Source organism: Polypterus senegalus, chromosome 14 (assembly GCF_016835505.1).
Source record: "Polypterus senegalus isolate Bchr_013 chromosome 14, ASM1683550v1, whole genome shotgun sequence".
Classification (NCBI taxonomy): domain Eukaryota; kingdom Metazoa; phylum Chordata; class Cladistia; order Polypteriformes; family Polypteridae; genus Polypterus; species Polypterus senegalus.
Genome location: NC_053167.1, coordinates 84,217,288 through 84,244,719, shown reverse-complemented (window position 1 = coordinate 84,244,719; position 27,432 = coordinate 84,217,288). Strand labels below are relative to the sequence as shown.

General features: G+C 40.5%; 1 protein-coding gene across 3 annotated transcripts in view; it reads right to left on the bottom strand.

Moving 5' to 3' along the window:
* Nucleotides 1–22,135, bottom strand: part of astn1 (astrotactin 1) — a 1,272,040-nt gene extending 1,249,905 nt beyond the window's left edge. For all 3 annotated transcript variants that reach the window (XM_039734841.1, XM_039734842.1, XM_039734843.1), the window contains exon 1: nt 20,265–22,135. In XM_039734841.1, the coding sequence (XP_039590775.1) occupies nt 20,265–20,571 (307 nt within the window). In that variant the 5' untranslated portion in view covers nt 20,572–22,135. The remainder of the gene's footprint in view (nt 1–20,264) is intronic.
* Between the last annotated feature and the right edge of the window lie 5,297 nt (nt 22,136–27,432).

Here is a 27,432-nt window from a genome sequence, read left to right as displayed (position 1 = left end):
ATTTCCCCCAGGAAAACATCAAGTCGAGTTTTGAAAGTCCCTAACATCTTACTGTCTACCACACTACTTGGTAACTTATTCCAAGTGTCTATCGTTCTTTGTGTAAAGAAAAACTTCCTAATGTTTGTGCGAAATTTACCCTTAACAAGTTTCCAACTGTGTCCCCGTGTTCTTGATGAGCTCATTTTAAAATACAAGTCTCGATCCACTGTACTAATTCCCTTCATAATTTTAAACACTTCAATCATGTCACCTCTTAATCTTCTTTTGCTTAAACTGTAAAGGCTCAGCTCTTTTAATCTTTCCTCATAATTCAACCCCTGTAGACCTGAAATCAGCCTAGTTGCTCTTCTCTGGACCTTATCTAGTGCTGCTATGTCCTTTTGTAGCCTGGAGACCAAAACTGCACACAGTACTCAAGATGAGGCCTCACCAGTGCATTATAAAGGTTGAGCATAACCTCCTTGGACTTGTACTCCACAGATCGTGCTATATAACCTAACATTCTGTTAGCCTTCTTAATGGCTTCTGAACACTGTTTGGAAGTTGATAGCTTAGAGTCCACTATGACTCCTAAATCCTTCTCATAAGGTGTACTCTCGATTTTCCGACGCCCATTGTGTATTCAAACCTAATATTTTTACTTCCTATGTGTAATACTTTACATTTACTGACATTAAATTTCATCTGCCCAAGCCTGTATGCTATCCAAGTCCTTCTGTAATGATATAACGGATTCCAAATTATCTGCTAATCCACCTATCTTGGTATCATCTGCAAACTTAACCAGCTTGTTACTTATATTCCTATCTAAATCATTTATATATATTAAAAATAGCAGCGGCCCTAGCACTGACCCCTGTGGAACACCACTCTTAACATGCCAGTTCTGATGAGGTTCCTCGCACCATCACCCTCTGCTTCCTGTGTCTGAGCCAATTCTGCACCCATCTAAAAACATCACCCTGAATTCCCACTTCTTTTAACTTGATGCCCAACCTCTCATGTGGCACCTTATCAAATGCTTTCTGAAAGTCCAGATAAATAATATCATAAGCTCCACTTTGATCGTATCCTTTTGTTGCCTCCTCATAGAATTCCAACATGTTAGTAAAACACGACCTCCCTCTTCTGAACCCATGCTGACTGTTCAGAATAACTCCTGTCCTTGTCATGTGTTGCTCAATCTTATCCTTAATAATTCCTTCCATTAATTTTCCTGTGATGCTTGTTAAGCTTACTGGCCTATAGTTGCTTGGATCTGCCCTGTCACCCTTTTTATATAATGGGATGATATTTGCCATTTTCCAGTCCTTTGGAATCTCTCCAGTGCACAGTGACTTCCTAAAAATATGTGTCAAGGGTTTATATATGTACTCACTAGCCTCCTTAAGAACACGAGGATAAATATTATCTGGGCCTGGTGATTTGTTTGATTTCATCTTATTTAATCTGAGCAGCACTTCTCCCTCTACAATTTCCAAATCCCTCAGTACCTCCTTAGTAGTGTTTACCTCTGGCAGGTTATCCACTTGCTCACTTGTAAACACCTCAGGAAAATGTAAGTTTAGGGCATCTGCTATTTCATTGTCTGTATCTTTTAATTCCCCTTTACTATTCCTGATGAACTTGACCTCCTCCTTAACTGTTCTTTTACTACTAAAATACTGAAAGAATCTCTTGGGGTCTTCTTTGCCTTATCTGCTATATTCCTCTCCAACTGTCTTTTAGCCTCTCTGATATCCTTCTTAATGGTTGCCCTCATGTTCTCATACGCTCTACATTCTCTTTGCAGTCATTAGTCTTATATGCCTTATACAGCAGTTTTTCCTTTGCAACTTCTTTTTAAATCTTTATTAATCCATCATGGAGTTTTTTAGTTTCCTATTACTTCCAAATTTAGGTATGTATCTGTCCTGCATTACATGTAAAACATTTTAAACCTGTTCCACTGCTCCTCGACTGTCTCCACATTTAAAAGCTTATCCCAGTCTAGACTTTGACTTTGTCGCATCTGCTCAAAATTAGCCCTACTAAAGTTCAACTTAACAATTTTAGTCTTTGCATCTGTACTCTTACAAAATACTGAGAATTGTATTACATTATGGTCACTTGACCCTAGTGGTTCAATCACCTCTACACCCTCAATTCTATCCTGATTATTACAGAATACTAAATCCAGACAGGCTTCACCCCTTGTTGGTGCTTTAACATGCTGTGTTAAAAAAAAGTCACTGATTACTTCTAAAACTCCTGCTCTTGTGCTCCTCCATCTGTAAGGTTATCCCAGTTAATATTTGGATAATTAAAGTCCCCATGACTATAATATCCCCTGTAAACTTGCCTTTTGATATTACTAAAAGATGTGTGTTGAAATTACTGTCTGAATTGGGTGGTCTATAACACACTCCTAAAATGAGACCTTTTCCCTAATATTTTCCACATGTCCTCACTAAGATGGGGCTCATCATCCAACTGAAGATGACTTACATTTAATTCCTGTTTGGCATAAACAGCAACCCCACCTCCTTTTCTGTTCTGTCTATCCTTCCTAAAAATGTGTATCCCTCTATGTTACACTCATCCCCATCTTTGTTATTTAGCCAGGTTTCCGTTATTGCTATAATATCATAATTGTGCTCTGCTACATACAACTCCAACTCACTTACCTTATTTTTGATACTTCTAGCATTAAGGCAAGCTATTTTTAATGTGTTAATCCTTCTATCTTTACGTGTTTGCTTAAAATTTACATTACTATGCATTTTTATTTCTACACCATTGTTTGTTCTTCCATGTATAGATCTAAATCTGGCCTGTCCTAAACTCCCTGCCCCCATTCCCTAGTTTAAACAATCCTCGACTAGCCTACACATACGCCTCCCCAATACATTGGTGCCCCTCCGGTTCAGATGTAACCCGTCAGGCGGAACAGGTCCCATCTGTTCCAAAAGGAGTCCCAATGCCCCATAAACCTATACCCTTCTACCCTGCACCAAGATTTGAGCCACGCGTTAAGCCTTCTAATCTCCTCAATCTTACCTGGACTGGCACAGGCAGAACTTCGGAGAAGACTACCTTGTCAGTTCTGCTCCTCAGCTTGGTACCTAACTCTTTGAATTTGGATCGCAGAACTGACAGACTACCCTTATGTATGTCATTTGTTCCAACGTGGACAATGACAACTGGATCCACCCGCTCTGGCCAAGAGCCTATCCACCCTTCCAGGAGGTCTCCCACCTGTGCTCCCGGAAGGCAACACACCGTCGAGACTCTCTCTCTCTGGAGCACACCTGCGCTTCAATCCCCCTAATGATTGAGTCCCCAACTATCACTACCTCTCTCTTTTTGGGAACTGGTTTTGAGGTGGCCCGTTGGGGCTCCTCAACCCTGCCTACCACCTCAGAATTATCAGAGTCACCGTCCAGCTCCGCCAGGACATGATAACAGTTAGACACTTCTAATTCTGGGGTTGATGCCCCCGGACAGTGTGCACCCTTTACCTTACGCCTTGTGACCGTGACCCACCTATTCCTACCTGTCTGGTCTGGAATCTCCTCCGCGCCACCTTAGGGGTGCACACTATCTCTAAAGGACACCTGGGCCAAGTCCGCCAATTCTCTATTACAACGCAGGTCAGCCAACTCCTCCTCCAGTTCAGCGACCCTGAGCTCGAGGTGCTGGATCAGCTGGCATCTCTTGCAGATGTAGCCCTCATAGACAACTGGCTCTTCCAAACCATCATCTAAAAAGTCCAACATCCAACAGGACTTGCATTGCACTGGCCTCATTATTAAAATTTCACTTGGGATTACTAAACTGCCTTACCTTTTTTTTTTTCTTAAAATTAAAATTTCTTCTTCTTTCAGCTGCTCCTTAACTTATATAGTAACACTAAGATCTGCTACAGATATTTTACACCTTTTCCCCTTAAGCTCCTGCACTGTTCTCCCTCTGAGCTGCCTGCTATTTGCCTTTCTATGAGGTTTACTTTTCTCTGTCTTTTCTCCTAACTTTGCGCTCCTCTTACTTATAAGCTCTTCACCCGCACTGTTTGTATTCCCCCGTATTAATGAACCACGCTGTCGCCCACTTAACTGTTCTACCTCTGGACCGCTAAGGACTGTTTAATCTAAAATAAACAAATAAATAAAACTTTACTACCTTATTTGCTCCTACAGCTGCTTGTGCCCGATCGGCGTCTTAACGCAGGCCGCTTACCTGCGCACTGTTGAGCCTTCCACTTCCACCGCGGTTATTTACTTACAAATGCCGATATCAGTTACTGCAGCTTTCTACCCAGCCTCCTCGATGCTAATTCAAATACAGATAACAAGAACTGGTACAAGTACAAATAACTTCCAAGCGCACTTCCAAATACCCAGCTACATTTGCTCTTGTGCGGACGAAAAAAAACCAAAAAAAAAAAAAAACCCTTCTAAAGGGAAAAAAGATTTAAAAATTCCCACACGGCTCCTTAGCGGCAACCAAACCCCAGGTTTTTAGGAGCAAAATGTTTTTTTTTTATTGAAATCTCACACCACAGAACAAACCAACAACTCACAACAGACTCTAGCGTTTGCAAAGCACACCTCAGCCACCCTTTTATGTCTACTACAATAAAAATGTCTGGACTTTAAAGATTTGAATTGAAGCACACATTTTAATATTTCAAATATATGATGTAACATTTCTTGTCATTATGTACTTTACGTACTCATGAAGTAAATAAACACATTTCTTATGAACACCCCAAACTAGAGTGGCTTTTACTAATTCAGACTAGGGCTGAAACGTGAGTAATTCAATTACTAAAAATCAGCAAAGAAAATCCTTTCCATCGAAGCTTCGTTTAATCCATACAACAATACCTGAGCGAGCTGAGTGTGTTTCACGTGGATGATTATTAGCACTGCACAATGTGCTTACGCTTTGGATATGTGACATGAAGACACGATTTAATGCCACAGATTGCAAAATGGAGAAAGAGAAATAGTGTGGAGGAAAGCAAAGAAAAAACAATAAAAAGTTCCAAAAGTTTGGGATTATTCCCAATTGAAAACAAACTAAACTCTGTATAGTATGTCAACTCTAAAACCAAACTAGCCTACCATCATAATACAACGTCAGTGTCTCAGCATCTGAGCAGGAACATCCAGACTAGGCATCCAGTCCGCAGTAGTTGTTCTGAAAGTTAAGTTGTACAACTTAAAGGCAGTTTACTATTATTATTATTATTATTATTATTATTATTATTATTATTATTATTAATTTTTGCCTTTGTTTTAGGCTGTATGTGTTCATTTTTTAAAGTACTTTGTAATTATTATATTTTTGTATCTATTTATTTTTGTGTTTCAATGTTTTCTTTAAAATGTAGAACGTAATATGGCACTTAAATGCGCTAAATGGATTTAGTTTTGACAAATAATTTTATTGTATGCAATTTAAGCAATAACAATTTTGGTTTCTCTAGAAAGTTAATCAATTAGCTGTTTGTTTTAAGTGAGATGTCTTACTTTTTTACATGTTTACTATTTATCTTAAATAAAACAAAAGTATTTCTTATCCGATTACTTGAATAACTGATGGAATAATTGGTAGAATACTAAATAAATAATCGATTGCTGTGGCCCTAATTCACACTTTTTAACATGAAAAGTCATATACAATAAAACTATAATGGCTGTGTAGAGTGGAGAAAAATAGATACTCAGAAGGACAAAATAATCCCACAGAATTAACTGAAATGGTTATCGGACACAGAAAGTAACAAAGGAAAACTTACTAAAGGCCCCTCTCCCTAACTCTACTAAGAGTTTTTGAACTGATATGTTGAAGATTTTAGATATCCAAACCCCTGTGTGTGATTAAATATGTGCCACTGGTTTAAATATCGAGCATAAGTGACATAAGGTCAGCCTTTTATCACATGCCTAGTAACAGGTAATGATACTACAAATAAGATGACACATTCTGTAAAAGAGAATTGAAAAGTAACATTGCTAAACATAATTATTAGATGAAATTAAGTAAAAAAAATTAAACCGCAAGAGTTCATGACAAAAACAATTCTAAACATATTCTGAAATTCTAAACTAGAATCTGATAAATGAAAATGACAGTAACTGCAATATTAAAGCAGGAGAAAAGGAATAACACAAAGAACACAAATTAGAACAAGTGCTAGTTAGACTACCCATGGGGAACCGCTGACTGTAAACACACATTCACACACAAACACAGGGTCAATCTAAAGTCACCAGTTAAACTAATCTGCTTTTGGAATGTGGGAAAAAAATGGAGAAAAACAAAATGTATCTAGAAATCAACTGAACCAGGAGGTCATGAGGCAGCTGGCCACTATGGCAGAATAACCTTCAAGTGAACGTCGGATATTCATATTGTGTCTAAATAAGACTACCTCTTGAATTACCCAGGAAAAAAAATCAGGATATTTAGCAATGCTAAATAATTATAATAATAAGAATATCTACTCATAAATTACAAGCTTTCATCCTCACAACTGGCCCTCATGATAGTCAGACACTACAAAGCAGTAAAGTCTGTAAAATAAATTAAAGCAGTTTTATAGAAAAAACTCCCAGAGAGGCTATTTGTTTTATTTTAATCAATACCACAAGACAAGGAATTCCCAATAAATGTCCTCATCATGAAATCTCCATTCTCTTTTTCATATTAAATAGGCAGCAGGAGTAAACACAAGAATGTTCCACTGAGATAATATAATGTATCTCCAAATTTGTTGAATGCACATGGTATTAATAAATGAATGCAAGGTTTACAGCACTATTAAACTTTAATAAATACTAATCAAAATACCATTATTTTGTACAATAATGTAAATACTAAAAACTGTTTAATAATTTAGCATAAGCCCCAGCATCCTTGTACACATTCGGGATAGAGAAGGGCACCAACATTTAGTATGCAATGCTGAGGTAATCACTGACATCTATCACAGCTAGACAGTGCTAGGAAACATTACTTTCAAAAGTAACTTTGTAGCGGTGCCACATAGTGTTTAAATGTCAGTGCTGTGTGTGTCTCGTTTTCATTGTCCCATTGACTGCGTTGTGTGTATCAGTTAATGTTGTCCCCGTAAAGGAGGACGGATGATGGGAGGAGTTCACAATCACTTACCTGGAAAACACCTGTATGTCAATTAATCAATTACTGCCGTCACGGATTATTTAAGGAGAAGAGGAGGAGACGAAAGGAGAGACCAGCACGAGGAGAGAGAAGGAGAACAACCAATAACGCATTCACGATTACAACCTGCCTGCCGTTTCATTCCATTGCGCTATCATCCAGTTTGTATTTCATTCATCCGGACTGCCTTTCAACCTGCTTACCGCTGAAGACCCCGGGGTCGAATCATCATTCGCCGCACGCCGAGGAATCACGGTGAGGTTATTCCAAACGCCGGGAAATACGAACATTACTATCGTCATTAATCAGTACCCGTATTCAGGACATTTATTTCACGTACCGGACTCAAGTTCATGATCATTCCGTTTGCCAGCCATTTGTCGTTTGTGTGGTGTGTGTCATATGTAACGTGGACAAGGGAGGGGATTTATACATATATATATTGTCGGGTTTGCTGTGGGATTGTTGGGGTGGAGGAATATTTGAGTGTACATTTGTCTTGTGGCGTGTCTTGTCCCATTTAATACATTTATTCTTGTTTCCTTTTACATTCTGCTTATTGTCTTTGCTTTTCAAACCGTCGATTGTGGGGAAAGTTAATCTGTGTAGGAGTACGGCTTGACAGGAAAAGGTTTCTCAGTCAATTATCCAGGCCACAGGTCTTGGAGGTGTAGCTGCCGGCTGGGAATAAGGGGTCGGCCGTTACATAAGTGGTGCCCTCTCTGAGGAATCTTTATTTAATTCGATCACTGTCTGCCTTTAAATTTTCCCCAAAAATATCATGTCTTTAGGGCGTGCGAGCAGGACGACACCATTGCTTCGCCTCGGTGTGATGATGGAGTAGCGGGCGCGCACGCCACGGTCAGAGCGTGTTCAGCGGTGCGAGAGGTGGTGGATTCTTTGCAGTCGCTGTACCTCGAAGATCACCGTGGACCTGAAGAGGAAGGCCTGGAGGACGTCTCGCCTCTGTGGGAGGATCTGGCGCAACAAATAACCCGGCTGGAGGAGAAGATCCGCGAGGTTGCCGAAATGCGCTGGAGCGAAGCAGCCTTGCGGGCTCGCATCAGCAGCTCCCAGGAGGAAATGAAAGAATACATCAACGAGCAAGTTCAACTCCTGGGGCGGGAAATCGTGTTGTGCCTCCAGAGGCGGGATCGACGCTGGCAAGATTCTCTTCAGGGGAAGTCAAAGGTGTCTCCAGAAGATAAGACCGTCGCCCGTCATTCAACGCCGCGTATCTCGGGAGGGCGCGCATGCCTCAATCGGCCATTTGTTCCTGGGTGCGCCTGTCTTTTCCCAAGTTAGGGGCTCCATATAATGTCGATGATGTCCTGAACTTTGTGGAGGACGGGGAGGCGTACCTGGCCGTTAACCCTCTAACCCCGGAAGAGCTAATTGGGGTGATAGGGACATCCCTCTCGGGACGGTGCGGAGCTGGTGGCTGGCGGCCAAGAAGACCATTTTCGACTGGGGATCCTTTCGCCGATCTTTCCTCGCGGCTTTTCTTCCGGAAGACTACGAGACCGAACTGGAGGACAAGCTGCGGTCCATGGTGCAACTACCTTCACAAACCATCCGGGACTTAGCCTATGAATACCGGGCTTTGTGTTTGAAGTGGCGGCCGGCTATGGCTGAAGAAGAGGTGGTCCGCGCGTCCTTAATGCCTGTAACCAGCGGTTAGCTGGGAGTCTCAGGGGGGTGGTGGGATCGGTGGAGGACTTGGTGAGGGTAGGCTCCCAAGTGGAACGGGACTGGGGAAACTCAAGGCGTACTGGCACAAAGTTCAGGCCAGTACACGAGAAACCCAGCCCCTAAAACCACAACGAGCCAAACCTTGCGGTCGGAAGCCGATCTCGCCATTATGCAAGCGAGCACGTCCCTTCTGATCGTCCCAGTGATGCTGCGGGGTGGCAGATGGATGCGGTGGTGGATAGCCGGGGAGCCACCATACTTTAATCCGCTCAAGCCAGTGGGAGAAGATTAGAAGACCGACAGACAAATTAACATCTGCCCCGTCCGTCCGATTTGTATTGGCGGATGGGAGTGAACACAAGGCCCTGGGCAGAGTCCCCTTGAGGTACAGTGTACTCGCCACCACCTGGGATATGAATACGTATGTCCTGGAGGACCAGCACCTGTCAGTTCCGTTACTCCTTGGGCTGGATTCTCTAGCCACCATGAGGATGACCATCCATCTCAGTCCCAGGGGTATACGGTACGGGGAAGGGATATGCGAATTCATTTACAAATCCAAAGAAGATCTGGGCTCGGAATTTATCGGGTTTTACGCAGCAGAGAGGAGCGGCGCAAGCACCTCGGCGGCAGCCCCAGTGGAGGGACAACCTGAAGAGGGGAGGCCGGTGCTGAAGAAGTGGGCGAGGTGTGGGCGGAGAAGTTAGGAGTTGCCCGTGGGGTGACCCACATGGTCCACACCTTGGGCGAAGTCCCTATAAGGCACCGAGCTTACGGGTTTCTCCACTGAAGAGGCGTCATTAAAGAACACCTCGATCGGATGCTCGCCGAGGGAATAATAGAACCATCTTCCTCCTCCTGCGTCCCCTGTGGTCCTCGTGAAGAAGTCGGATAATTCCTATCGTTTCTGTGTGGACTACAGGGGTTAACGAGAAGACGAGCCTGGACGCATATCCCATGCCCCTGGTTCATGAAATCCTGGAGTCACTGCATGGAGCTGCAGTATTTAGCACCTTAGATCTCCGCAGTGGCTATTGGCAGGTGCCGATGGACGAGGGGAGTAAAAGAAGACGGCAGTCATCACCCCTGAAGGCCTGTTCCAGTTCAATGTCATGCCTTTTGGGCTTAAAAGTGCTGGGGCCACTTTCCAGCGGCTCATGGAGCAGGTTCTGAGGGGGTTGATAGGCAAGATCTGCTTCGTGTACATCGATGACGTCATTGTTTACTCCCCTTCTATAAATCAACATCTCCGGGATTTAGACACCATTTTCCAGCGATTTCATCAAGCGCACCTTACGCTGAACACGAAGAAGTGTACCTTCATTCAACCCCACATACGCTTCCTCGGGCACATTCTTTCATCGGAGGGTCGCTGTAGACCCGAAAGACCTTGGCCATCCGGGAGTACCCCGCCCACAGATTTGAAGTCGTTGCAGCGTTTTCTTGGGTTAGTGGGGTGGTACCATAAGTTTATTCCCGGATGGCAGATATAGCGGCTCCCTTGAACCAGCTTAGGAAAAAGATGTCCCGTGGGAGTGGACGACAGAATGCCAGGGCGCGTCGGCGACTAAAGAGCCACCTACAAGAGCCACCCGTTCTGGCCCAACCGGATCCACAGCTCACCTTCCAGGTACAGACAGATGCCAGCAACCTGGGGCTCGGCGCCGTGCTCACTCAAAGAATTAACCAGGCTGAACATGTCATGCGTCGCCTCACGAGTTTTGCGCGCTGAGCTGAACTACTCGACAGCTGAGAAGGAGTGTTTGGCTGTCGTGTGGGCTGTGGAGAAATGGAGACATTATTTGGAGGGTTGAATTGAAGTGTACACCGACCATCACGCTCTGACCTGGGTGTTCAATCACCCAAGACCTCCTCCCGTCTGACCAGGTGGGTCCTCCGCCTCCAGAATTTTACGTTCAGGGTGACTTACCGGAAGGGCTGTGGTAACATCGTGCCGGATGCACTATCTAGGGTATCGGAGCCGTCGGGGATGGTGTGTTTGGCAGAGGCGAAAAGATGATCCTCCCTCTGCCAAGGAGCCTTGAAGACCTAGCCCAAGCACAAGCTACCAGTCCATTCTGCCAGAACATCAGGGAAGGGCTGGAGCAACAGCGAACTGACCGGGTACACTTTGTGGACCTCCAAGGGGTCTTGTACAGGACTATTCCATCCACCCTTGGGGTCTGCAACATCAACTGGTGGTCCCGGAAGAGCTCGCCCCGACTTTCTGAAGCACTACCATGACAGTCCTTTAGGTGGTCACCTTGGAAGGACAAAAACTTTATTAAAGATTCTGGGGTTGCGTGGTGGCCGTCTGTCCGGAAAGGCGTGTGCCACCACGTGAAGGCGTGTGCCACCTGCCAACAACTAAAAAACCCACCTGGTAAACCGGCGGGATTACTTCAATCGACGATCGCAGATGGACCAGGAGAGACTTTGGGAGTCGACCTAATGGGGCCATTTCCTATCACCAGCTCGAGGAAGACCGTCCTGATGGTAGTAGTAGACTATTTTTGAAGTGGGTGGAGCTGTTTGCGTTAGCCGATGCAAGGGCTAACAAAATATGCTCCATCCTGAAGAATGAAATCTTCACCCGCTGGGGGGTGCCAAGAAACATCATCTCGGATCCGGGTCCGCAGTTCACAAGCTCCATATTGGATGAACTTTATGCAGCCTGGGGAGTGAAGAAAAACCTCACCACCGCTTACCATCCCCAGGCCAACATGACGGGCGAGTGAACGGACCCTGAAGAACATGATCGCCTCCTATGTGGGTGAACGCCATCAGGACTGGGATAAATGGCTCCCGAGCTCCGGTTTGCCCTGAACACACGCGGTGCATGAAGCCACAGGTGAGGCGCCTGCTTTGGTTGCGCTGGGCAGACAGCTTAAGGGCCCACTCGACCGACTCCTTCCCAGCACCCCTAGTCCAGAATCCACCAGTTACAATAATTTGGTTAAGGTAGAGGGTTTACGGCGGAGAATCCAAGGGAGGTTGGTGAGTTCGACATCCAGACACGCCAAACTGTATAATGCCCGGCGGAGGGAAGCGCACTTCCAGCCGGGTGATTTGGTCTGGATTAGAGCTCACCATCTCTCAGATGCCAGCAGAAAATTCTCCGCCAAGCTAGCGCCTAAATGGTTAGGTCCAGCTAAAATCATTCAACAAACAGGTCCAGTCAATTTCCAGATCCAAAGGGGTAGGCGCTGCCTCCAAGTTAGACACCATCCATGTGGCCAACCTCAAGCCGTGCCGGCCCTCCCTTGTCCAAGGTTGGGGGAATGTAGCGGTGCCACATAGTGTTTAAATGTCAGTGCTGTGTGTGTCTCGTTTTCATTGTCCCATTGACTGCGTTGTGTGTATCAGTTAATGTTGTCCCGTAAAGGAGGACGGATGATGGGAGGAGTTCACAATCACTTACCTGGAAAACACCTGTATGTCAATTAATCAATTACTGCCGTCACGGATTATTTAAGGAGAAGAGGAGGAGACGAAAGGAGAGACCAGCACGAGGAGAGAGAAGGAGAACAACCAATAACGCATTCACGATTACAACCTGCCTGCCGTTTCATTCCATTGCGCTATCATCCAGTTTGTATTTCATTCATCCGGACTGCCTTTCAACCTGCTTACCGCTGAAGACCCGGGGTCGAATCATCATTCGCCGCACGCCGAGGAATCACGGTGAGGTTATTCCAAACGCCGGGAAATACGAACATTACTATCGTCATTAATCAGTACCCGTATTCAGGACATTTATTTCACGTACCGGACTCAAGTTCATGATCATTCCGTTTGCCAGCCATTTGTCGTTTGTGTGGTGTGTGTCATATGTAACGTGGACAAGGGAGGGGATTTATACATATATATATTGTCGGGTTTGCTGTGGGATTGTTGGGGTGGAGGAATATTTGAGTGTACATTTGTCTTGTGGCGTGTCTTGTCCCATTTAATACATTTATTCTTGTTTCCTTTTACATTCTGCTTATTGTCTTTGCTTTTCAAACCGTCGATTGTGGGGAAAGTTAATCTGTGTAGGAGTACGGCTTGACAGGAAAAGGTTTCTCAGTCAATTATCCAGGCCACAGGTCTTGGAGGTGTAGCTGCCGGCTGGGAATAAGGGGTCGGCCGTTACAACTTAGTTACATTACTCATTACTTACAAAAAGAGGACCTAAATATGTTATATAGTTACTTAATATAAAATATAATGCATTACTAAAAATATGCTACTTTTGTTTTACTTTTTCTTCTTTCGCATGAAAAAATTCATGCTTCACTCGCCAGCATTTGTTATTAAATTTTCAGCTCATAAATGCACCTTCATGGAACTGACCAGAAACACATCCAAATGTGATAATTATCTTGTATTTTATAAATACGTTCAGTCCTTTATATGCTGTAAAGTATATAACATCCATCCACTTTTTGCCATCCCCAATGGAAGACCCCAAAGATTTGCAGTAGGAAGACTGGCTGCTGTGCCACCAGGTCACACTGTTTGAGTATATTTATAATAAATAACTGGAAAAAAGTAAACCGACACTTCATTTATAGGGTTCTGTTACTGGACTGCATGCAGCACACTGTTCTCTTTAATCGTTTCACTTTATGCCCACTACACACATGCTTAACCTCTTCGTCAATAACTATTACCAGATGGCCGAAACACAAGCGTGTCATGTTCCCAAATAAACACAGTACTTTTGCAAAACAGCGTAGTAATTTAATGGGAATTACCTTAAGCAATAATGCAGTAACGCATACCTTTTTTTTAGGTAACACAGGTATTTTTATATAAATTAAATAAATATTGCATTACATTACTTGTTACTTTAAAAAGTAATTTGATTACATAATGCATGTGAATTTTAACACATTACCCCCAACACTGCTGCTGGAGTTGTTCTTGTGAGAATATGTGTCAAAGATTGCCTATAATGAAAAAATCTGTAGCACAAATGGACCTCCGTGGGAGAATCTTTGCATGTGTAGCAAATGCAAAATATAAATGGTAGTACTTGGAGCAAACAAGGAAATCATATATTTATTTATTTTTACTTATGTCACTTATTGAATGGGTAACGTTCAGCATCAAAAATAGGTAAAGAACACACGGATCAGGAACATACAAATGCCTTTTCACAGCAATGTATACATGTACAGTACATGTACTACATCAAGACAAACTATCTATTTAATGAATTATGACACTACTGATCCATGCTAATGAGTAAAATGGACTGAGGTTGTTTTTCACAAACTTTATGTATTGTGCAATCTATTTACCTAAGATGTTAATGAACTTATGAGGATATCATAAGCCACAGTGTGATCAATGGGTTTCTGTCATTTGCTGTCACCAATTGCTACTCATCACACAATTCTCTTGCTAGTGACCAAGCTGTACTGCTAGAAACAAAATAAAAAATGCAACCACATTATTGAATTCAAGCATGAAATCTCAAACACAAAGGCTGCTTATAAAGTATGAAGATAATGATAGAGGACATCCTGTTGATATATGCAGACATATTGGCTAACATCTACAAATGAACAGGAAGCACAAAGGAAAGAAAGTGAGAATGTGGTGATGGCAGCAGGCTAGAAAGATGAAACGACTGCTGAAGAAACATGTCAGTTGTCTTGTAAATCTAAGCTTTGCCGGGGAAAACAACATACAGCAGTGATTATTTCAAGAAAAACACAGTGAAGAAAGTGGAGATAACAAGCACAAGGAATTGGTTACTTTATTGCTGTAATTTACCGTTGTCCACTGACTGAAGAATAGCAAACATGATTGCTTTCAATTGAATGGGATATCGGCAGATGAATGTGAAGGGTTTAATTTAAAGCTTTTAGTTGCATGTTGGTAATATGCCATATTCTGATGCATTAATACCCCACATTTAAAGTCAATATACAGTAATGTGTATACAATACACTTATGACACTAATAATATACTTATTGTTCTGTTTGATTTTGGACTCATCAACCCAAGTGGACTAAATGATGAATTTGTAAAATAAAAACATAATCAAACCCTTTTATCTGCATATGATAATGACTGGCAGAGAAGTGTCTATATTGTGCTCACTCTATAGAGCATTATCTATAACAGCACATATGGTAAGTCTCAACCCTTATAGTAACACAGTTAATGTTTTCTTAGAACATTGTTTTTTATTTTAAAGATAATTTTTATAGTATAAACATCCATCCATCCATTATCCAACCTGCTATATCCTAACTACAGGGTCACGGGGGTCTGCTGGAGCCAATCCCAGCCAACACAGGGCGCAAGGCAGGAAACGAACCCTGGGCAGGGTGCCAGCCCACCACAGTATAGTATAAACAAAACATAGAAATGTAATATAGAACTATTTTTTTAAAATATTAACTTTGTACATTTGAATTTGTATAGCATATTTGTAGAAGGTCACCACAGTGGACAGAAATTCAGCAACCCTGTCTGAATCTCCTGCCACCAAGCAGAGAACATATGAGAATATATCATTCTAATGAATTTATCAAATGTGAACCATGTAATAAGAAGAAAAAACTTATCATTTAAAAACAAAGAAAAATGAGGTGTGCTAAACATAAATTCCTTTGGATGTGCTCTATTTGCCTTATTAAATTTAAGGTTTTCATGTACTGTTATTTGCTTTTCTTGGCTCACTTAAATGGACAGACATTATTCTTCCTAAGCACTTGTTATAAGTCAACTCTATAGTTTTAATCAGACTCATAAAATGTCACTTCTGCTGATAGTATTTAAACCTGTAGCTCTGCACAACTTTAGATTGGCCGTATGCCTGCCTTATAAAAACAGCTGTAGGTGCTTAGCAATTAAATAAAATCAATTAAACTTTTTAAGTAACCAATTAAAACAATCAATCCTTTCCCGAGGATACTCCATTTTTTTCTATGCAAAATACATAGGGCCAGTTTTTACAGCGGCAGACACTCTTTTAGTAGGTAATGAAATAACAGGAACTTTTCCTACAGTGTTAATGATTTTTTTTTTTTGCATTCAAGGTACAATTTACCTGCGGTGGGTTGGCACCCTGCCCTGGATTGGTTCCTGCCTTGTGCCCTGTGTTGGCTGGGATTGGCTCCAGCAGACCCCCGTGACCCTGTATTCGGATTCAGTGGGTTAGACAATGGATGGATGGAGGTACAATTTACATAATCACACTAATGGACACATACATTCCAAACCCTATTATATTTTTTTATATTTTGAATTGTTTCAGTATTATTTGTTCAAACAAGATTAATATTTACCTGCATTGTAAGTGTATTAAGAATAAAGTGACACAAAAAGTGCAAGGATAAGAAATATAAATGTGATCAGAAACAGATGTCATATTTGACTATCTATTACTTTCATTTATTAGGTCTGATACATCTTCTAAATTTCATCTGATATGCCTTTCAACCTGTCTAAACTCTTACCGGATGTAGATTTATTAACTTAATAATTAGACATTCAGCTAAAAGCTAGTGAAAAAATCAAACTGAAAAAATACATTTTAAAGTTTCACTTAACATTATCAAGCATAACTAAAACTACTGTGGGGAGCAGAGCCAAAACAATGGAAAAGTCTATCCTGCCAATAACTGAGACACTCAACTCAACATTAACTAACAGCTGAAAACACTTCATAGAGTAACTTTTTTGATAACTGTGACAATCTTGGTAGTCAAGTGTTGCCAGATAATTATTAACTTTTTTATTTTGTGAAGTTATTGATTATGACTTCAGAACAAGGCCGCAGAGTAAATAGGAGACATTGGATCTTTGCCATAGGAAAAGATAACATTCTCAAATGTGCTTAAACCAGTTTAGTTTTTTGTGGGGGGCTATGCCCTGTCCTGAAAGCATTTGGCACAACCAAGAAATCAAATGTGGACAGGGTGCTAATGTTACAAGGATGACATTAAGGATATGAGATGAAATCTAGAGTACAAAGAGGAAAACCCATGCACAAAGAGCAAAAACGCACAAAATTCATGGACAATGCCCAGGCATGGAATTAAAACCCTAGTAGCTGTATCTGAGCGACAACAGCACTAACCACTGTGCAACCATGAAACCTAAACTTCAATGTATTCCAATAAAATCATATATATGGGGGATGTTCAAAAAGTTTCCACACTTTTTTAACTCTGTTTATTAAATATTTTTAAAGATAACTTACATCACTTTTCTACATAGTCACCTTTGTTTGCGATGCAATTTTCCCAGCGTCGTACCAACTTTTTAATGCCCGATTACTACTCCTACTGCCTTCACCGTTTCCACCAAAAATATAAAAGTGCAGAAACTTTTTGAATGTTCCTCATATTATCCTGCACTGTTGTACATTTTTAAATGTCCATTGCATTAGCTAAGTATATTGCATCAATGTTTACTTTTTCCTACTATTAGAACAGTGAAAAGCCTGCTTAAAAAGTATATATATTAAACACATTTTAAAATATATTACATCTAGCACAGCATAAGAACATTCTGGCTTTTTTTTTTTTAAATGTCATTTAGATGAAATGTAAGTCAATAAACCTAGAGCATGGCACATTTTTAATTAATTTGGTTTAATTTTAAGATGTAATATAACCATAAAAAAGAAAAGAAAGGTGTTGATATTTACAAAAATTTAAATATGTATTATAATAATAATAATAATACTACAGTAAGTATAACGTTTATAGCATATAAATCCTGAATGAAAATAATAATTCAGCTAAAGCATTCAAATTATTTTAAAAGCAATAGTCTTCATTAAAAGTATTCTCAGAACAAGTCAGTGGCACTATGAACGCATACATGTTGATTTATTATCATACAATATTTTACTGTGAAAGATAGAATTCTTACATTTTCTGTGCCAATCAGTGTTGCAAGTACTTTTGAGACACAGTTGCCAGTGAAATGTTAACCCACTAACCTAATCTCATTATAGAAAAAAAAATCTATACCACGATGAATTTTGCCTAAGGCAGTAGGACAACAGTGAGCACTCACACCCGCTCCTTGGCAGATACTCTGCTACTGTGAAATCTATTAATCCTATTTATGTGGGAAAGATGAAAATACAAAACAAAATGTTGCAAAAGAATTAGCACCTGCTGCAGGCTGCAGACTTTCCTGTCATTGTGATGATGCTTGCATTTCAGATTAAGCCATTTTTCGTAATTTGTTACATTTTTGCTAAACCATTGAAGCTGAGTCAGCAGCACCATGGACAGCTACATATCTGCTATTCAAAATCATTTTAACAAACTGTGCTGCTTTAAATTAAAAGAATAATATATTATAGCATAATGCTTTAAAAAAATAAATGAGAATGTCTTGGTTTTTATAAACTTTACATTTTTGCTATTGTAAGAGAGAATAAACATGTAAATGTATTATAATACAATTACTATATAATATTCATTATTTCGGAATAACATGTTATTTTATTCATTTAGCAGTAATATTTTCCTGTATTGCCTCACGGGCATGTAATTATTTATTATTTATATTTTCTCATTTGGCTGACTCCTTTATTCAAGTTGACTTACAACATCTGAGTTAAAACTGGTTACATTTCCTTTGCTTTCCAGGTTGGAGCATAGGTAGGTGAAGTGATGTGCTCATGGTCACACAGTGTCAGTAGCAGGATTTGAAGTCCAAAGCCTTAACCTGTACACCACACTGCCTGCCTTAGTATTTTAGCATATATTTTACACATAATGCAGTTAATTGGTTATGGAAAAGTTTAGATGGTAATTACTTTGTTCAAACAAAGTAGCCTAAGGTAGCCCTAACTATCTATACATGTTCTGCAGGTATGCAATTAAAACTAAAATAATAATCAATGACTTCAATATACACACTCTTTTGCATCTGGTTCAAGCTATTGGACAAATAGTGTTACAGTCTGTGACTTCAATGAAATGTTTAGAATAATCCATACAATTTTTCTGTTACAAGACAGAACACACAGGCTTATTGATATTCAGCTTTAGAAAATAATTAAATTAATTAATATATCTAAAATTGTGTATATTTTGATTATCTATTACATCTAACAATTGTATTATTGCCTTTGTTTTCTTCATAAGTGATGGGTTTGTTAGGCTTAAAATCCTGAGTTGTTCCAATTATATCTTTTATAAACCATTCTATTGCCATTCTAAAGTGAGGGACACATTGCATAAAGGTATGAATACATGTTAGACATGACAAAATAAAAGAAGAGAAAAACAGTATAAAATGCAATCTCTAATTGACTTGCTGAACCCTACATGAGCTAAACAGACCAGATAAACATAACCAATGTAAATCACACTCAACATCCACCATGAAATTAATTGACTCCAAGTGAGTCCCCCTCCACTATAAAGGTAGGGAGGAAATATAAAGTTTTTTAAAAATGCATTTACTTTTTACTAAAAATGGATTGTCTTGTGCACTGCAAAACAGAATATCTTACACCCTGTTTATTTTAGCAGAAAAATTTGTACCAATAATAAACATTATGTATACTCCAAAAGTATTATTTACATCAACAGAATGGGTAATGGGCCAATGCACCATTAAGTTTAATTTGTGCATTATCTAAAAACATTAATTATTATAGAGTTAAATGCTATAAAGACATTCCATTATAACAGGCAAACATTATCAATTATTGGAAATCAGATAGAAAGTGTCCAGTATACAGCACCGTAAGTCAAGAACATCACATGGAATTCAACTCTATTACACAATATTATGAAACCTGATATTGTTATTTTGACTTTACTATTTTAAGGACAACTTAAACACAACATCCACACGTAGCTTCACACACACACACAAAAAAATGATCACCTGATGGAGAAAGCTAAGCAGACATTGGAGGAGATTATTGTGCATGCCTTACTCTGGCCTAAGACTAAATTTACCTGAATATCCTGGCACAATACAGTATAAAGAAAGCATATACACACACATAAGTAACAAAAGTGAAGGTAAACTGCAGTTACATTGCATGCAGTGAGCACGTTATTTTCATGATCTGCTGTGTTTCCTCACAATGAAGGCCTAACACTTTTTATTAGGGAAGGTTTGACAATAAATGCCCCATGAAATAATATCAAAACAGTACATCATGTGTGGGAAGTGACAGGTAGAAATGTGGTTTAAAGTATCTAAACAACACACGGACAAAGCGTTGCTCCGTCCGCATTATTAGTATTGTATACACTATGCATCATCACGTTTTATTTAATAACAACTTGCAGACTCAACCTGGCAATATAAATAAGGCCGCGTGCCTTTTAAAACTATGACCAATAATGTAATAAATAGGGAAAGCAGCGGCAATAGATAGATAGATAGATAGATAGAGGCTGTAGCTCACCAAGCACAAAAAAGGGAAGCTCGGTGTTTTCCAGATCGTCCACGACCACGATCTCTCCAGGAAAATCGTTTCTGACAGAGAAGAGGAGCTTCGGCTCGGAGGCGGAAGGGCTGTGCATGATGCTCAGATCGTTCTCCCTCAGAAACGGCAAGGCGGACACGGTAACGGTTTTCATTTTGCACTCCATATCCTGGGACTGATCCTCCTCAGCTTTCAAAAACGGGATCCCTCCAAAAATAAAGGAAAAAATCCCAAGGAAAGAAAAGCTCAGCCTCCACTGTACCGGCAGCCCCATCATCGCTGACATTCCGAGGCTCGGGATCTTCCTAGACGATGCAGCAGGAGTGAAAGTGAGGAGCAGGAGATGGAGGAGGAGTAGGAGGGGGGGAGAAGCGAGGCAATGATACAGCCGAAAAAAAAGCAGAAAGGCAGGCAGGCAGGCACCGTCAGATCGCGAGGATTACAGGCTGCCTCTGCTCTCTGATCTTCTAATGCGCTCCTGGCTGCCTCCTCGAGCCGCGAGTGCGCGGCACTGCTGGCCTACATACGCTGCACGGATTCGTCTTTCCACTTCTGCCTTCCTCAGGACCGCCACTTTGACATTTGTGTAAAATTTGCGTGTTTCAGGGTGTCGTATTGCACAGCATATTCCGTGGAGTCCGAATTAACGGTAACGAAGGGGTTGGATTTCATAGCAGGTAGAATAATGGAGATATAAACTGCAATTACCGAGTGAATAAACTGTAATTGTTGAATGTTGTTTTGTGATTTACTTATTCATAGAAATATGTACATAATGAAACCAGAATGATTTCAGTAAGCGGTTAACATCACTGCATGTATGAATATCACTAACCCTATGGGTGCAACCTCACTGACCCTGCTGTAGATTCAACACTGCATTGGTTTTAAACGCCTTCTTTACGTGTCCGTTTTGTAGTATTGTTATATACCCTTCCACTGTCAAATCACATCGAGTTGAGAAGTGTGCATTGTTTTATTCAGTGGACAAATAAAGTCCATTAATTCCAGAAACCTCCCTGTCCAGTACTGTCCTTGTTTGACTTGGATATGGACAGTCTTTCTCTTTGGAAAATAACAAAGCATACCAGTGGTGGTCCATAGTCATTGGTGCCCTAGGTGATATTACACAAGTCACCCCCTTCATCACCCCTATGCCTTTCATGGACACAGAGTGTGCACAGGTACAACATCATGCACCATATTGTTTCAAAGATATTTTAAACATCTACAGCCAGTGATATCCAAGTTGTAATATCGCAAACACACATACACACACACACCTGTACATAGGCATCTCTAAATTGTAATTGTATCAGGGTCTTTAGCCCCCTTTATGGATGTCTGTATATAAATTATAAAGAGCGAGGGTGAGTCCCCTTTGGGGTTTCAAGGATGTTTATATCCACATATAACAATGAGGAGCCAGAGGAATACCTCAGACATACATACAGAATATCAAAGATGGCCTTTCATTCAAAGGAGCAGAAGTGGGAGCTCTTAAATATATAAGAAGTACATCTGAATTAATAAGACAGTTTTTTTTTTTATGCTGACATTGATGTTTCTGCTTTTGTGAATAAGGAAAAATGTAGCCCTAGTGTTGAACTTGAACTACATTAGCTATCTGCCCCAGTGACATCAAAGTTAAAACTGGTGATTCCTTGTTTTGAATCAGTGTAATTGATATGTAAAAGTAAATCCACTCACTTCATAGTTTATCCTTTTTTCTGTGGTCTGTTGACCGTGTTTTAAGAAAAGGTTCAGCTGTATTATAATAATAGAATATATAATATTAAAATATGTTAACTAACTATTGGTTCTGCGTGGGTTTCCTCCGGGTGCTCCAGGTTCCTCCCACTGTCCAAAGACATGCAGGTTAGGTACATTGACGATCCTAAATTGTCCCTAGTGTGTGCTTGGTGTGTTTGTGTGTGTGCCCTGTGGTGGGCTGGCACCCTACCTGGGGTTTATTCCTACCTTGCACTCTGTGTTGGCTGGGATTGGCTCCAGCAGACCCCGTGACCCTGTGTTAGGATATAGCGGGTTGTATAATGACTGACTGACTATTGGTTCTATTTTTATTTTTCAGTACTGTTATTAATCCAAAATATCTAACATAAAAATGTTTGCAATAAAATTATAATATGACATACTTTTGTCTTTAGCTCTTGTCATCCTTTCTTTTTTACCTGAAAAAAGCACCAGATGGCTTTGTCCATTTTATAATCAATTATGAACTTTGCTGTTAAAAAAAACAGCAAAGGTGCAGAAGTGCCACTGTGGCTAACAATTCACACAGGCAATTGAAAGCTTGCTGGTTCAAATCTCCTAAATGCCAGAAGTGACCCTACTCCGTTGGGCCCTTGAGCAAGGCCCTTAACCTGCAATTCCTCCGTCCTGGGTATGACGTTAATCTGCATCCAGCCGTGCAAGCAGGCCCTGCAAGGAAAAACCTGGGGGTTGGTGCCAGAAATGTCACTCCAGCCACCATTTAAAACCCTCACACTGTTCCATTCCATCTGAACTAATGTGGTGCTGAGGTGTCTCCTGCTGCATGGCCGCACGTGGGTCCTAATCTGGGATCCTGAGGTGGTTTGTTGTGTGGTGGATGTGGCAATACAGTATGCTCCAAACCTCTCTCTCTCTGTTAAATAAACTTTTTCTCTGCTGTTATATAGGATACATCATTAAGGCTTTGTTAATAATTTCTTGCCCCTTTCAACCAGTCATCTCCAACAAAGAATACAATAACTGAACTTGCTGCAAAATCTAGTTTTTATTATTTATTTAATTAAATGATTTATCTACTTAATTTAATTGAGACTTGGACAAAGTGAGAGGCTTTGCAATGCATATCTGTTGAGCTGAACATAAAGGAAGATAAAAAGATCAAAAATTAGAACAAGATATGGAGAGGGAGCAATTGTAGTCAAGTAAATTTGACCATTGCAGAAATATGAGGAAAATCAAATGAAACCAAAAAACAAACATATAAAGAATTTACACTCTTAACATTTTTTGAAACATTAACTCCTATTACATTGAAGATTTGTTTTGTTTTGTTGTTTTTTTTTTTTTTGGAAATCAAAATCATGGATAACAGGATTATGTTGCCATCTTACAGGTGATGAGGTCATGATGTGCAACTTCCTGGTGTCAAAATAGCAATGGAGCAAGTACATTACATTTTGTGCTGTCAGGCAGAAAATGCCCACCGATGGCAAAAACAAAACATAAAATGGCATTGAACACAACAAAATGGTAATACTTCAAAATAAAATAAGAATGTAAAAAAATAATTACTCAAGCAAACAGTGTCAGAAGTCCAAAACAATTTCAAACAATAATTCTCAATATCAACAAACTTGAAAATTACAACAAAAAACAGCTAACGTAATATTTTGGAGCTGTCTCCCATATAAATGAGCGTAGCTTAAATTAAACAAGTGTGCATACATGCATTTTGACAGATGCCACTTCAGTAACCTGTCCAGTCACTTGTTTTTAACAGTGGTCCCCCCATGACACTTCTCATGCTCCATTCTGGTTAGCTGACAGCAGCAATTGAGGGAGAGGAAGTAGGTGAGCAAAATGGTGAAATAGCTCTAAACAAGATGTCAGGTCCATGTGGATGAAATCATACAGATGAGAGGGGTGATGATTCACTGAGGACGGGGGCATTTGTGTGCCACAGATCATTGGCTGCTCTAGGTACATGCCTACAGTATACTTCTATACCAGTGACATAAATATCTGTTTCTAACCAATCTATACAGGCAGCAGCAGGCACAAGTCAGGAAACAGCAACGAGAGGCCATTTTGAATTCCTGATGAACATAACGTGCGTGTCTATAAGGTCTATGAGGAACATCAGAGTACCATGGCTAAAACCCATGGAAAAATGTCAGAGAGGGGTACCGAGAAACATCACATAGACAAAGATGAAAGGATTTAATCATCATATCAGCCACCAATCATAAACTTATATAATATTGCAGAATTCCCTTCTAGGAGTGGTCAGCCAGTTGACGTAAGTCAACAGAACCAGGATTGTGTCTGACTTGAGTGTGAATGCATCTTTGTGATGTCTCATGCAACGGGATATTTGCTCATTGCTCAGACTATAGGCTCCTTTGATCATAGCTGAATGACCAGAGTGAAAGGACAGAGAGATATAGACTCAGACTTCTACAAAAGCTATTTATTATGTATGTGCCAATTCACAGACATGGGCCTTGCAGTAAATTCTTATTAAAACTAGTCCATGTGCAGTGACATAATCACAGAAAGCAAAGTGGAGTTATGAATAAATAAAAAGAAAAAAAAAAGACTCAGGTTTTTGCTCTATTCACACTCCCCAAAATTGCCCAAGGAAAAGAGACTTCACTGAGCTCCTCCACAGGTTAAGACTAGCATAGACCACCACGTCCCAACATTGCCTTTATTGTCAGGACTTTCAGAGGACTCCAATTTGCCAGCACATCCAGACTTTCAGAATTATGCTAGCAGTTACCTGACTGTGACCACTCAAATTTTTTCCTGATTGGTTTTGACTGGAGCCTTTTTTTCTTTTTATGTCTGACTTGAATTTTTGCTAACTGACCGTTGTATTTTTGTTAAATGTCATTCCACTTGTGAGACCAAAAATGGCTCACCAGAACACAAATGTTCTTCTGCCAACAGCCTCCAAGAGTTACAATTGTTTGAGTGTAGGGCAACCGGATGCCTGTCAGGATTTACCAGGATTTCATGAACAATAAAAATTAAAGCAGGCAATACAGAATGTGGAAATATAGTTATAATACATAGCAGTCAGAACACTGCTAAACCGGAACTTATTAAAAGGACTTAAAGCAAAATCTATGTAAAAAATAAAAAAAGACAAAATGTCTCCAAATAATTATATTTTCCTAAAGTGATGTAGTCCTACAAAAATCCCATTGTTGGACAATGTATTGCTTTTTGTTTTACATCATGAACAAGCTTAAAAAAATTGATACCAATCGTGGAACATTGAAAATGTATTCACTTTAATAATCTGTGTAAACAAAGTACAAATATGGTTTGTTTTTAATATTTTTCTGTTTTTTTAGGCATTCATACCTCAGTGTTCTAAACATTTATGATGGGAGTGTGGTCAATATGCACATAATAGCTTCACTAGTCATGTTTTCTCAAATGCCTTCATTTAAACACTGTCATTTGGAAGTCAGCTTTGGAGAGTACCTCTGGGCATCCGAATGCTTTTGAGGCTGTCTCTGTTGTAAAGAACAATCATACATGAGTAAAAGAAAGTGTGATGAAGTGTCTAAATATAACATTATTTTTAGGGATGAACCAAGCTTGAGGTGGTTTTAGAAGAGGTGAATATTGCAATCAACCTTTGTCTCATGTTTCACCAAGAGGTCTTAAACCTGTGTAGTTCTCATTTCAGTCAGGCTTTTTCAGAAAGTATTGAGTAGTACTGTAAACACTTACACATTCTAAATATGCTTTACAGGAACAACAAAAAATATAGACCCTCAGTAATAAAATTTAAGGGCAATAGAGTCATTATAGAGGATATCTCTTTTCTAAAAGGAGTACTAATGTTGTGACTTTCAAGATGCTATAGCATGAAAACAGAATATGAGAGTCATATCACTTTTAATATAATATAAAGAATACCTATAGATAGGACAAAATGAAAAAAGATTCATGCTCCTCATATTGTTACCTTCAGTAAGGTATACTCTCCCTAATTGATTCTATAGGTAGTTTCCCAAATTGTGAATTATCCAGCACACTCTTGTAATCTTAATTCAGATGTAATTGATACTAGTAATGTTTCCAATCAGATTTTAATTAATGAAACTATTTTAAACCATTAGTGGTTACCTTTGATTTGCCTTTTCCCTTGCCAACGTATAACAAGTCAAGTCAAGTCAACTTGGGGAGCATGCACTGATACAGTGCATTGCCGCACCCACTACACAATGAAACAACTCGGGATCCCGATTGGCAACCTCACCAGGCAGATACGCGGTCCAGTCCCACCCTCCAGAAATGACCCTGTATCTGCCATAGCCAGGTGTTACGTGGGCGACCTCTTGGCCTGGTCCAGCCACTCAGGTCCCCAACAATGAGGATCTTATGAGCTGTATCACCCTCGGGGAAACACGCCACATGGCCGTAGTGCCATAAGTGATGCTCCTTCACAATGCAGGTAATGTGCCTCATTCGGGACACCATGAGAAACCGCTAATTCGAGACAAAGTCAAACCAATGGTACCCAAGGATTTTCTAGAGAGACACAGTACCAAAGGAGTCCAGTCTTCATCTCAGGTCACTGGATAGTGTCCATGTCTCACAACTATATAGCAAGACAGGAAGCACCAGGACTCTAAAGACTTGGACCTTCATCCTTTTACATAGATATCGGGAGTGCCACACACCCCTTTCCAGCAACCTCATGACCCCCTATGCTCTCTCAATCCGTCTACTGACTTCATAGGAAGAGTCACCAGAGATATGAATGTCACTGCCAAGGTGAGTAAACCACACGACAAGGTCAAAACTCTCTCCACAGACAGACACATTGCCAATGGCTGTGCCTAAGAAGTCATTAAAGGCCTGGATTTTGGTTTTTATCTAGGATACTTGCAAGCCCAGACACTCATACTCCTCGCTCAGTCTCTCGAGCGCCCCGATCAGAGCCTCCATTGACTCCACGAAGATCACAGCATCATCAGAAAAGTCAAGATCTGTGAATCTTTCTTCACTAACAGATGCCCCACAGCCACTGGATGCCACGACCTTGCCCCACACCCAGTCCATACAAGCATTGAACAGAGTAGGAGCAAAACACACCCCTGACGAATCCCAGAATCAACTGGGAAAAACGCAGAGGTCCTGCCTCCACACTGCACAGCACTCACAGTACCAGTGTACAGGCTGGCCATGATATCCAGCAACTTCAAGGGGATCCCTCAATTCCTCAGGATGTCCCACGGGGCAGCTTGATCAACTGAGTCAAACGTTTTATGAAAATCGACAAAGGCTACAAAGAAACTCTGCCAATATTTGCATTTGCACTCCATGAGAACCCTCAGTGCCAGGAAAAGGTGTGAAAATGTTGGTAATACTTTTGTTTAGGTACTGCAAA